Source organism: Lissotriton helveticus, chromosome 1_2 (assembly GCF_964261635.1).
Source record: "Lissotriton helveticus chromosome 1_2, aLisHel1.1, whole genome shotgun sequence".
NCBI lineage: Eukaryota > Metazoa > Chordata > Amphibia > Caudata > Salamandridae > Lissotriton > Lissotriton helveticus.
The window spans coordinates 91,507,826-91,521,589 of NC_136058.1; the positions used below are offsets into that span (position 1 = coordinate 91,507,826).

The 13,764-nt window shown below is 45.4% G+C and overlaps 1 protein-coding gene across 1 annotated transcript in view; it reads right to left on the minus strand.

The window, feature by feature from the left end:
• The window catches only part of AK4 (adenylate kinase 4), a 397,269-nt gene that overhangs the window by 382,899 nt on the left and 606 nt on the right, over window positions 1-13,764 (minus strand). Inside the window, exon 2 of the mRNA XM_078669051.1 lies at window positions 13,420-13,622. Within this exon, the coding sequence (XP_078525177.1) occupies window positions 13,420-13,564 (145 nt within the window). The 5' untranslated portion in view covers window positions 13,565-13,622. The remainder of the gene's footprint in view (window positions 1-13,419; window positions 13,623-13,764) is intronic.

The window sequence follows — 13,764 nt, forward strand, 5'->3', positions numbered from 1 at the left end:
TTCATTATTTATTCTATCAATGTTCACTTTCTTTGGGAAAACCACAAACGATATACACAAATGACTGCTTGCAGAATTGCTCATATTGTCTCCTATTGAAAAATGAATACATTTCCAGATGCACCAATAGCTGTCAAACCTTTTTCCACAACAAACTGCAAGTAGTGTCGGTAGAAACTACAAAAATTAGAAACAATACCACTTAGAAAGATACAAGCCTGTGGTGCAAAAAGCAATTTTTCCAACTCTGCGTGTTCCTGAAAGCTGGGAAAATTATCTCATCACATCTTTAGGAACAACGAAAATATATACTTTTTTTTGCACAGCACATTTTTGGGGGGAGGGTGGACACATCTTGCTGTATTTTGACTTTTTGACAAAGTCCCTCAACATGTAGGAGGAGAGAAAGAAAAAAGCACATTTCGTCTGCATGCTTTTTGTGAGGGAGAAAAAGATGATATGAATCAGTATCCCCTTTTGTGGTAGCAGAGTACACTAGAAAACCAGAATTCATTAATTCATGAAGACGTGGTTGATAAGTGCACCAAGCATCAAATAAAGATCTCCCTGGGGAAAGAAAAGCATATCCATTTAGTCACTCATGAAATCAACTTGAGTGCTGGTTACTCCTCCCAGATCTGTAGCTGAAAGGCTACTACTTAATGGGACTGTCCATCGTCAAAGCTCCACCACTAAGATCTACAACGGAGGAGAATGAAGCTGCGGCAAACTTGTCCCTGTCCCTAGTGTTGTCAGTGTGCACCAACACCACTGTCACACCCAAAGAGGAAAGGAAAACTTTGAGTACCAGAAAAAGTACATCTACTCCTGGATGATCTTACGAAGCAGACCAGACCAGAAAATGTAGAGAACACAGGTGTCAACCTTCATGGAGCTCAAGGCAGGAGGCCAGCTAAAGTGGTCACCCAAGCAAGGACAGGAGGGCCGACCTGGAGTTTACACTTCATGCAGTGGGGCACAAGAATCAGTATGGATTACAGATCTGCTTCCAAAGCTTGGCCCAGTTAGACGGGATGCCCCTCATCCACAGCCTCACAACAGGGCCCTTTCGGGGTTTAAAGTCTATGAGCCGCATGTTATATTGTCAGCTGGAGGGATCGGAGGAACGGCACAGATTGGGAATACCTGGCCAAGCAATAGAGAAAAGGAATGCTTGGCTGAACCTTCAGGAACACCACAATACCTTGGGCATCCATGTCCGGCTCAAATTCAGAGCCCTCAGGTAACAGGGACTGACTTACAAAAGCACTTGAGAGAATAGGAAGTAGGACTAGAGCAGTACACTGCAAAAGGAGTGTGCCCTCTTTGCAAGGTTACTAGTGAGGAGTTGGAGTTATTGGGCCTCCTCAAAAAAGCATGCAAGAGTACATAGAAGAATACTCCAATAGTAATACTCCCCCTGTACTCTTAAATGATATTCTGAATTATCTAAAAAGTATCTGCCATAAAACTGAGAACCCTTCTGTGAGCACGTCAAAAAGGAATGGGGAGGGGGGAATAGGGATTCTTGAGATCAGTAGAATCCATCATTCAACAGTAGAGGTAGGAGAATTCGAGTCTAAGTGCCTATCTTGAATGTCTCTATTAGCAGGAAAAATATTCAAGACAAAAGGGTCCAAATTGGCACCGAGCCCTCCAACTCATGCAAGGGAATGTGCTAGGCAACCCCAGCGGCATCTAAACTTCCTCTGGGATTGTGCTGAGGCAGGGAAAGTAAGTGTGGGCGACCCGCAGTGGTGGGGGTGGAGGGGTGAAAACATCGCCTGGCCACTGCAACCATCCATGGGAAGAAGGACGCGCCTATGCACATCTGCAAGGGTCCCAAGCCCAATCTGACAACTGAAGAGCAGCGACCCTACATCGGCTGTGCCATGCCATAAACTAGGCTTTCTCTGCTTGAGGTTTCTGTAAATTAGGAATTTTTAAACACAGGGTCTTGGTCTCACATACTCACACACTCACACACATACTCATGAAGTCCAAGTACCTATTGCCAGTGACAAATCTTGACCTCGGATCATAAAATCTTACTAGACACCTGTCTCACAAGTAGTTTTTTTCACTAACTTCTGTTTATGGGACTGTCAGCATTTATGCCACGTTTTCAACAGAGATAGAAGTCGGGAAATGTATGCACATGTGTATACTGTGGTTGCCACATTAACCACAGACTTAGCAAGGCTTAACAGCAAAAGCACAACAGTGCTGCACAACTACCACTGAGCTAGGATTTTGCAACACTGCTGCTTCTGCAAGAGCACGAGATACAAATAAACAGCACAAGCACAGTCCAGGTGGATTTAATATTTTCTTCGTCCATGCCACAATTATGCAACTAATATAAAATAGGCCTGGTAGAAAGTTCAATTATGCTAGCAGAAATCCCGAAATTCCAGAATTTTGCGTTGCATGAAATTCACAATTTTACCCATTATGCATATTTTCCCTGCAAGAGACCATTTTGAACAGCTTAAAGGTATCTTTTGTGGCATTAATGCAAGGTATGCCTTAGCGTGAAAAATGTCACTCGCGATACCATCAAACCACATTTCACACCAAAAACAACTTCGTGACCTTTTCACTAAATGTTGCAAAAAATGGATTGCCCATTATATTCACACTAGCAGCCCGTCCCGACGTTGTCCGGGAGCAATCAGGCTTCCCCGACCCCCGCCTGCCCCGACATTGTCCAGCATTTTGGGCCCCCGCCCGCCCTGTCCCCCACCTGCCCCGACCCCCGCCTGCCCCGACATTGTCCCCTGGAGCCTTACCTTGTGAAATGCTGAAAAGTACACAATTATGGCAGTATAAAACAGAGGACACTGTGTGTAAATGTTGCATTTAATTCCTTTGAGTGACTCACTGTTAGTGTTTTCTATGATGCTGATCACTTTTGGTTAAGTCATTCTGTACCCACTGATCGACGATAAATTGCAGTCTTACTTCCTTGTTTATGCAATGTTCCGGTGTTTGATTTTCGAAATCCGGTGAACCTATCAACGCAGCCCAGCTTGGGTGACAGACTTACCACTATGCAAAGGCCTCTACCACGGTCTGTCAACAGAATGTGCGTAAGTCCCCGTCCCCCGCCTGCCCCGACTCCCGCCTGCCCCGACATTGTCCGTGTTGAGGCGCTCTGAGTCCCCCGCCTGCCCCGACATTGTCCCCCGGAGCCTTACCTCAGCCGCCGCTCCTCAGTTCACCGCTCTGCTGCTCACCTCTCTTCCCGCCGGTCCGCTGCTCCTCACCGGCCGCTCGTCACCGCTCCTCCCCCGCGCCATGTCCGCTGCTCCTCACCGGCCGCTCCTCACCGCTCCTCCCCCGCGCCATGTCCGCCGCTCCTCCTCGCGCTCCTGATGTGAGCACGCAGGTCGCGGCCAGCGCTACTTGTCAGGGACTACTTTTTTTTAATGTAATTTTTTTTAAATATAACGTATTTTTTTTACTTTATATAGCCTATGTCCATCTGCACACCCTGAGGATTACAAAGATGTATCGGGTGTGTGGATTGGCGCTGTGGTTCCCGAGTTTTCCCGCCTCAAAGCCTCAAAGTTCTTCCTTTATAATAGTAGTATAGATCTCTCAAATGTATGTGAAGCCATATTCTAACACTTAAACTGTAAAGATTTACTGTTTACCAAGGGAGACCATTACTTTCAGACACCTTCATGTTTCATTGTTTCACACACTAAATTACTGACTGTGACATGTCCACTAAGGGTTATTTAAATCGTTTTTAAAATCCAAACCTATGGGCTAAAAATGTAAGTTGTGTATGACTAGACAAAGGAAGAGACTGCTATTCCCAAAGGAAACCATATAGGAGACCCACTGACTTAATTAAAAAAAAAAAAGTTGTCACTCAGGTCTGTGGGTGATAAAGGAATGGAGGTGAACAGGAAAATGTACACGGGGACAAAAATGTTTAATTAAAGCTGCTTCAGTAGGAGGAGAATACAGAGGTCTTTGGTTTGGAGGGTGGCAGTGGTTAGAAAGGTCTGTATATGTATTTCTTATAGTAACAATTCACAAAACCTCACAACTATCCCCACTACTCCTCCTGAATTAATACCGCCACCTCACGCATGAATGACGAGATTTCAACTAAGCAACAGGTCTGTGGGTGTCTTCATCCAAACAATGCAGCGTGTGTGCCTCTCAGTCAGGTGTTTTTGTTGTACACACACTTCTCTCGCTGCCAGATTGGCACCACTGCTGTGAAACGTCCTCTTCTTCACTTCAGGGTCACCCGTTAACGCTGAAAGACTCTATAAATAAAATGGCTCCGGCGAAGGCATCGCTGCGCAGCTGCCACTGTGGTGATGTATTTACGTCACCAAAATCGAAAATATTTCCATTTAAATTGGCATGCACAACTGAAAGGGCATTCGGGGTAAACTGGAAGCGCGGGAGACTTTCCTTGGCAACTGACCAGTCAAATAAAAGGCGCAGTAAGGCACAGACTGCAGGTAAGAAGACGCACTGTTTTAAACGCTCACTGCTGACATCTTTGACGATTTACGTTCAATGGGCTTGAATCCGAGCAATGACAACTGCAATCCTTTAGAAGTACTTATCCGAAATCCCATCACATTCAGTAATAGTAACACTCTGTTTAAGTACTTAGCAACAGAAGTGCAGAATGAAGCTCTACATGAAGACAAGCCACTGGTGTCAATAGGCCAATTGCAGTTAGTTCTCTCATGATCCTGTTTTGTTAGAGCTGCCTGCAAAAACTAAATTCAGTGAAATATAGGTCTTTAATGCTAAAAGATTTAAATAATAATGGGTTTTTTGCCGGTGTGAATTTTATAGAGTCTAATTCAGTAAGGTAAATTCTGTGAAGATTCTTCATAAAATATTTATTGGTATATAAAAACAACCATTAAGTCTATATAAGTGATTTAAAAAGTGCAAATGTTACTCCGAGGAGTGTACTGGCGCTGTAGCATCAGGACCGTCAGCAGGGAGAGAAAAGAAGGAAGTACTAGGTGCAGGAAGAGAGACTAGTCTTACGTTTTTTCCGGAACACAGGTGTTTCCTTGATGCACCTGAGAGTCAGGGACAACTTGTTCCAGAGAGAGGTGACCAGGAAAAAGAAAGATCTGCCCCCTGTCCTCGTCTTTATAATCCGAGGAACTGTGGCTAGACAAAGATTTTCAGAGCGGAGGTTTCTATGGGGAGTATAGAGCTTGATTTTGTCTTGAAAATAACCTGGGCCGGTGATGTTATGTTATATGCACTTATACCGTGCACAGATACTCCGAAGAGTGTCCCAGCGCGAGCCTGGAAAAAGAGTCAGAGTCAGAGGGTAGAGCTAAAACAGAAGAGTTTTCAGCTTTTTCTTAAAAATCAAATGGTCTTTAACGCCCCGCAAGGCCAGTGGCAGTGCATTCCATGTCTGCGCAGCCAACCGGGCAAAAGAGCTCCCTCCAAACCTTCGCGATTAAATCGAGGGATCTGTGCCAAAAGTTGGGAGGAAGAACACAGCTGTCTCGCCGGAGTATAGAAAGCAAACCTCTTCTGCAAATAAACGGGACCCAGACCATGGCTTTGTGAGCAATGGATAACATTAAGAATTTTTATCAGAGCCTCCGCGAGGAGCCAATGCAGAGATCGGAGATGAAAACGCACACTACACCTGCTGGAGAGGCCCAGCAGGAGTCGGGCGGCCGAATTTTGAATCACCTGCAATTTATTCAAAAGGAAACCCGGAATGCCAGCATACAATGCATTAGCATAATCGAGGCGAGAAAGAATTAAAGCACGAACAACAGTTTCCTTAGCAGAATTAGGCAAAATAGGAAGAAACTTCCTCAGAGACTTCAGGATGCCTAAACAGGTGCCAGCCAACTTCTTAACCTGCAATGAGAAGATCAGGTTCTCATTAAACCAAACCCAGAGATTCTTAACAGAATCACCCTTAAAACTAGGCAGGGGGGAACCAGGGGGCCATTGGTTCTCTCTGAAGTCAGCGGGGAATGTGCCATACAAAAGGATCTCAGATTTCTCCTTATTGCACTTTAGATGTGCCTGAGCGAGCCAGTGAAAGACCGAGGATAGGCAGTGTTGGGCGGGGAGAACTGCATCCTCTTCTCGTCCCCAAGAGAACAGTAGTTGGGTGTCATAGGCGTAGGCCATCACCTTAGCCCCTAATGCTTTCACCAGATACACCAGCAGGGTGTAAAGTGACGTAAAGTGCTTTTCGGGTCAGGGACAATATTTTAAAAGTAATCTTCTCTCTGGCCGGAAACCAGTGTAGGCTGTGCAGGAACCAAAGACGTGGGAGTAGCATGGGAGCCCAAAGATGGTGAATGCTGCTGCATTCTGAACTAACTGCATCCTGTCTATCAGATACTTGGGCATCCCAGCATACAGGCCATTTCTATAATCCAGACGTAAGATTATCAAGGCCTGCGTCACCTGTTGTCTAGCCTGAAAGGAAGGGAGATAGAATAGTTTCATAAATACACGTAGGAGGGTAAAACCAGTGCCCATCACAGAGTTGCTTTGGGAGCGAAATGACAGTTGCTCATTAAAGAACAAAATAACCCAGCAAAAGCTACAGTGCAGATATAAAACACATGCGTAACATTTAAATAAAGAAAATTAAGTTAACAAACATCAATAAGACAAGATTTTTAAAAAACTCATGTTAGCAGCAATGAAACTCATTTGGCCTATAATGCATAGACCTCAATGTGGCCCGTCAAAAAAAGGTGACAGCATATAGTACATGGTCATTAGGGAGCAAATACAAATACACAAGAGCAGGACTTACTTGGATACAATTCAAGGTGTTTAGAAGAGGAACAATAAACTGTCTTCTTGGCACACTAAAATATTTGCAAAGCAAAATGTAAAGCGTCTTGCAAGGACCTATTGTCGCAACCGCAGAGCAATATGGAGCAAGGTTGAGCCCACCCACTCGGTGATGCCAAGAGACAAGTCTGACCCTCGTATTATGTACCTGAGCAAGGTACGGCTCCATGTCATGTAAGGCCCAGTACTGTTTTCAAGAGCTTAAATCCCCTCGCCTGTTCCCTGTTCAACGATACGAGCTCAAAAAACAGAGCCTTCACCCTTTTTAGTTCTAAAGGCACCAACGAATGGGGATCTAGAAATATGTAAGCCTGCCCTAAGGCGGCAAAAGCTGTCTTTACAAGGCAATCCAAGGAATTTTAGGCGTGTGGTCAAGAGACAATCAGTCCAAAAGAACCTGTCTGTTCTACTTAAGACTCTCCTTGGTCCAGACCTTTATCTGACTGAAAGGCCTGAGGGCGACTATGTCAGCTACATACCCAATTCCAAGCTCCGCGTGGATAGAGAAGGCTGGGGTGCTATGAGGAATCTGCATCAACGTCTTAAAAATTGGTTTTCGGCTGTCTGAATTTTGGCAATCTCAGCATACCCCCTGAACTCACTGCCATGCAGGATCTGCAACACACAATTGGCCTGACAGATTCTGAGTAGAATGCAGGGAGACCAAGAGTCCAACCTATGTGCAAAGCTGGACATTGCTCCTGTAGACCTGACAAGCCCACCCTGTTTCAATCGATCAAGGGCTTCCATTTTTTGTTTACATCAAATAACACCCCTAAACAAGGAAAGGTTGGGATTTTTGCCAGGATGTGGTTGGCTACCTTGAATGTCTTTGAATTAGTGGTCTGTGGGCCAACTACAATGATAATGAATGGTTTACTGCCAGATCCAAACTTGCCATAAAAGCAACAAACGTATCCGATAGCAGCTGGAGCCCCATGGCCGTTCATGCCATGAGGACCGCGTCGGCAGCATATAAAAATACCAGGAGTGGTTCCATACCCACCCTCAAACAATCTGCCTGGTCAGAGAGGAATGCTTGCTCAGGACCATTGATGTAAAAAGGTGACGGATGCCCCTTGCTTGTAGGAAAGGGCAGAGAACAGTCATTTACTTGGGAAAACAGCACTAATGTTGAGTTACCCGAGTGCAGATCTGATAAAAGGGCCACTATGTTCGGGTCCACCTCTATCCCCCGAAGCAAACCCCATAGATTTATGCGGCTGACTATCAAAAGTGGACGTAAAGTCCAGAAATACCAAATGAAGGGATTCAGACCAGGTCACAGTGTACTTGACACACAGTGTAGCAGCGGCTGGCAAGAAGTCTGAGTGGGGGCTGGCAAATGTGTGATAGCACTCACTTTGCATGCATGCACGCACCTAAGTGTAATTAAAAAGAAACAACCACTCAGCGCCTTGAAACCCTAATGGGTGAGTAGCTTGTGCTTTACAAAAAACCTGGCGGATTGATTTGTCTTGCTTGCTGCAAAGCGTCCGACATTCTCCTGACTCCGTCCGTGTACTGCTCTGTCTCTAGTAAATACCCCTAACCAATCCTGACACAGTTCTCACCAGCATGAAAGCAGCACCAGGATTGGAGGGAGGAGCTTCTCTCTGCAAACCAGAGGGCACTGGAGGCTTGCACTTCCTTAACCCAGCTGTCTTAAGACAGCTAAGTTAGAGAAGTTTTAAATGCGCATGTCTGACTGACCGTCGCAAGACAGTCGGCCAAAAATACATGCGCACTTTAAACTGAAGTGCATAGCTCACTGCTGCCACTCAGCAGCAGGGGCCCCACCCAGTCCTGACACACTGTTCAGAATGGGTGGATGAAAAATAAAATGACAAATTAACTTTATTACCATTTTATTATTCACCTCTGGGGCTTTCCTGCGGGGCATTTCTAGCAGTCGGGCGACGCTTCTCCACTCACGGAGGAGCCGCCCCTGGCACGTATTGATAATTAAAAATAAATTCAGCCATTGGTCAGAGGTCAACCTGCTTAGTCGAAAACCATATTGTGCCTCTGAGAAGATATTGTTAGTGTCAGCCCACGCCATGAACCTGTTTAAAATTACCCTCCCAAAGACCTTAACTACAGCATCAGTCAGGGAGATGGGCCGGTAGCACTGAGGGTTGTCCATATCCCCCTTCTTGAAGACTGGCACGATCACCGCGGTAGATCAGGAAAGATCTGCCGTGTTAAGAACTATGGTCAAAACTGGGCTATGGGCTTGAATTCGAGCTATGACAGCTGCCATCCTTAGAAGTACATAAACCGAAATCCCAGTGTATTGAGTAATAGTAACACGTTATTTAAGTACTTAACAACAGAATTTATTTTTATTTATTTTTATTTTCAAAGTTTTATATAGCGCGAACAAGATCTTCACAGATATCAGAGCGCTTTACATAGAGGGGTACATGAGGGAACATAGTCAAACAATAAATCGATAGATCATACAGTACAGATAGGTGGCTGCAAAGCCCATCACGTGAGTAATAAGACAACTCATACAAATAAGTAAATGGGTCAAGCATGTAGTACAAATCGGTGCAGGGTGTTAACAGAGTTCGAGATAATAGATCAAGTGTATTTAGCCATGAGGATAGCTTTTGCTTCTTTTTTAAAGAGTGTAGTGGAAGAGATAAGCCTGGTTTCGGGAGGGAGTGAGTTCCAAATCCTAGGCGCCAATCCTGAGAAGGAGCGCTTGTATGTTTTTTCCTTCCTGAATCTTCGAGGTTTCAGCAGAAGCTTGTTTGTGCCTCTCGTGTTTCTAATTCCCCCAGAGATTGTCAGTTTCTGACCGAGGTAGCCGGGTGAGTTTAGGTGTACCGCCTTGTGTGTCATGCAGGCGATTTTCAGATGTATTCTGGCTTCAAAAGGCAGCCAATTCAGGGATTTCAAGTCAGGGGTAATATGGGAGTGCTTTTTTGACCCAGTGATGAGTCTCGCTGCAGCATTCAGAGAAGCTCTTAGTGGTGCGGTAGTAGTTAGGGGGAGTCCGCAGAGGGCGGTGCTGCCGTATTCAATACGTGGGATGACTAGTGCTTGTACTGCTGTTTGGAAGTCTTTGGCTGGGAGGTAGGGTTTAAGTTTCCTCAGAGTATTGATCTGGAAGTTCGCTCCCTTTGTTGCCTTGCTGATATGCTCAGAAGTGCAGAATTGAGCTCTACGTAAAAAAACAGGCCATTGGTATCAATAGGCAAAGTGCAGTTAGTTCTCTCCAGCCCCTATATGTTACAGCTGCCTGTATGCATGCCTTTAATGCTATCAAATCTAAATAATAATGGGTTTTTATTGTCGGTGTGAATTTTATAGTCTAATTCGCCAAGGTAAATTCAAGGAAGATTAGTTGTAAATTACAAAGCGGGTAGAAAGGTAGTGTTTGACAGGAAACAATTAATTGTTCTTGGTCACCTTCACCTCAAAGTGGGGGTCAAACAAAACTTGGCAGGCGCTTCTGGCTAAAGACCATTTAAAGATTTGTAGGCGACAAGAAAGAGCAAAATGTACCAGCACAAAATGCACTTCATGCCTCAAGGCCTTCGAATAAAGAACTGAAAGTGCAAACTGCTAGAGAAGATTGTGCTAGTCAGGTGTACTCTGCCGCAACAATATCTCACATGCAGACACAAATCCTGTTGCCAGCATCTGGCGCCCCAATAAGAGGAGGCAGCCAAAGATGAACAGGGCATACACTCCTGACCATTACAGACAAATGTGTACACAGTTACTGTGTCTGGGATGGTTTCCATCGGGCCTGGGCAATTCAGTCTCCAAAAAAGTGTATTATTAGGCCGGTTTGAATACAACTGGGTTAAGTGGTGAATGATGCTCTTCCCATGGAGTCTCCCTGCACTCTACACAACGAAAGTCCTTAATGGCATGGGGTGGCCCCAAAGCATATACTGGGCAGGGCAACCATGACCAGCTCTGTGTGCATGCACCTCCCCTTGTGCCGCTGCAGCCAGTAACATCATGGTGGCTTGGGGCGTTTCTCTAATCGTGTCAATGGTTAAATACCAGGCAGAAAATTAATGCACGTTCATACATTCATCTTTCACTTGCAAGATAGTCTCACGAACCGCCTGAGGCCAAGATTCAACTCTTAGAAGTGGAGCATTGGAGGTCCCCATAAGTGATTGTTTAAAGTCGTGCCTGGGCAGGGTTTCATGATGGAAACCAAAGTAAGCGGTGCTGAAGTATTTCTGGCTTCTGTGTGCAGGACTGATGCTTCACCAGTCACAAGTTTGAGTTTTCTATATAAGTGAAGTTTAGGGTGCAGGCCTTTTATACACTCATATGAACACCTGAAATTGAAAGATGTCCTAGCCACATATTTATTGCCATGGCATCATTCTACTGCGCTTCATGCCATGTTCAGTTGGGTGGATACTTGAACTGAAAGTAAGATACAACTCTTGCAAAACAACATTCACAATGATCTATATATGTAAACAACCCTATGGGTTGAATGTTTTCTCAACCAACCATTCAGATACTTTAAACGTTGATAAAATGACCAGAATCTTCATAGAGTAGCGGATCTAATATATTTGGAATAAAAGGGGCAGTCTTCCTTTAATAGCGTCCCATCAGGTTCAATCAGCTAGCCACCAGGGTCCCACCCAGAAACTAACTGATGTAAATAGGAGCAAATCTGCTAGTAGTTACCAATGGACATAAAGATAACCAATACTAGGACATGTGATCTAGTTACAAACATGGTGACTTTGTGACCCGGGGGACCAGGGTTGGTTACCACCCTGCCACTGGACTGAAAATATTTGGGTTCTGGGCAATACTATATAACTCTCAGGGCCAAACTTTAAACCAAACTTCAGTCTTTGATAAAATGCTCACACCAGCCCCCCAACACAGGAGGCGATGGCTACTCGGCGACCACAGGAGCAAAGCTGAGTTGAAACACCCCATCTTGTTCTAAAGGTAGGCCCACCAAGGAAATGTCAAATTGGCAGGAGGACCAGTGAGGTCCTGGTAAATACTAGTACATCCGTACACCAATGGCTGTGGATTATCAGCTTTCAATTTTGTTAGCGTTCCTGGAATCCTCTGAATGATAAATACATGTCCAGAGATGCACACCCAGCTGCACATAGAATTTAAAAACAACGCTAAAAAGGGATTTGATGCCTTAAAGACCAGGTGACCTTGAATGACTATTGGACATGAAAATAAAAGAAGATTTTCGTCTAATCGGTTTACAAATGGATTTTCTTTTTCTCCCCAATTCAGTTCAGTTTCTGAAGCTGCCGCTTGCTTAATCTCCCATGAGCCACTTGCAGGATTTTAGCAGGATTTTGCCGGCATGAATGTTAAATCCATCACTTCCATTTGCCCCTGTACCCACTCGAGAGTTGCAATGCATTTATATGACAAATTCTGTCTAAAGACACTACTTTCAATGCTTTAGCATACTTATTGCTCAGACAGATTAACTTTGAAGAGGTAGGCCTCCTCCTTGGATTGAAGCAATGCTGAAGAATTCCCAAGGAAGATCAAAAAACATTTGAAAAAATCATAACTAATCGATTTTTTTAAGGAAGTTGAACACTAAAGAAAAGGGCAAATGCCCCTTCGATGGACCAACGACCCCACTCACAGGACTCGGTTCAGTCCCCACAACTTCTTTCTTGGAGAGGAACAGACCTTCAAAAGTTCCCCTATTAAAACACTATAGCCACCTGTTTTAAGTTGTAAGGAAAACAAGTATGTACAACCCTTCTGTGCTTCACCCTCTTTCACAATGTGCGTCCCAAATAATTCTGTGTATTTTTAGATTGAGGGGTCCACTGTCACTTTTGCTGATAAATAGTGCTGTAAACCGATCGTATATTCTACCACTCTAAAACACAACTCCAAATAAAACAAATTGTCGGTTTCAGCTCCTTCTGCTTCAAAACGTCACTCGCGCGCGTTTTAATCAACTTTGCATTCTTAAATCGAGGTTCTGCCATACTTGGATTGTAGTAAAAAATAAATAAAGTAGTAGTGAACCTACAAGATAGCCATCCAGTCCACAGCATTTCAATAGCGAGCTCAAGTTAAACAAAGGCATATATGACTCGTTAAAAAGCCAAGACCAGTATTACAGGTGACTAACTACAAGTTTCATCCTGGCAGACCACTTAGTACCCCTCCCAGAGCCCTACTGGTGAGTACTTCCGCACAGTAACGGGAGAGGGTGGCTATATGGTCCCCCACTCTTCTGGGCGTCCCCATTCAGTGCAAGGCATATAAAATGAATAAGACATATGGGAAACGCAGGGCCCTTCGCCATACTCAGCACACACCATTTTCCATTAAAGTCTCGCTCCTGTCAGGCTGGGCAGGGGCGTAACACAAGACGGCCCGGGCCGCCCCATCCAGGCCAAGGTCAATGGGTATCTGTGCGATATGGGATACTCCGGGGCTTAGGGGTCCCGAGTTACATTCTCCTGGGGAGGTGGGGGTGCTGGGGGCATAGTTTTGAGTTACACCCCCGAGGCTAGGGGAGGGGTGAGGTTATGAGGGGCAGACACACGTGCCCGCAGAGGCAGCGGCGCTCACCTGTTTTGGCTTTGATGTTCTTCCGCAGGAAGTCGCCGCTGGAGATGTGCTTGAGGCCAAAGTTGTTGGCGATCCTCTGGCAGACCGTGCCCTTGCCGGAGCCCGGGGGGCCCAGGACGACTGCACGCAGGAGCTTGGAAGCCATGGAGCAGGAGAAGGCACGGGCAGCGCTTCACTTCAGCCGGAGCTCACGCACACAGCGCCTGCAGGGCAATAAACACAGCGCCCCATCAGAGGAGCTTTCTGGCCAGCCTCGCCCCGCACCAAAGAAGAGACATGTGCTCCGTTTACTCGAGAGACATGAGCAGATCAAAGGCGCCCTTGGAGGACAGACAGCCGAGCAGC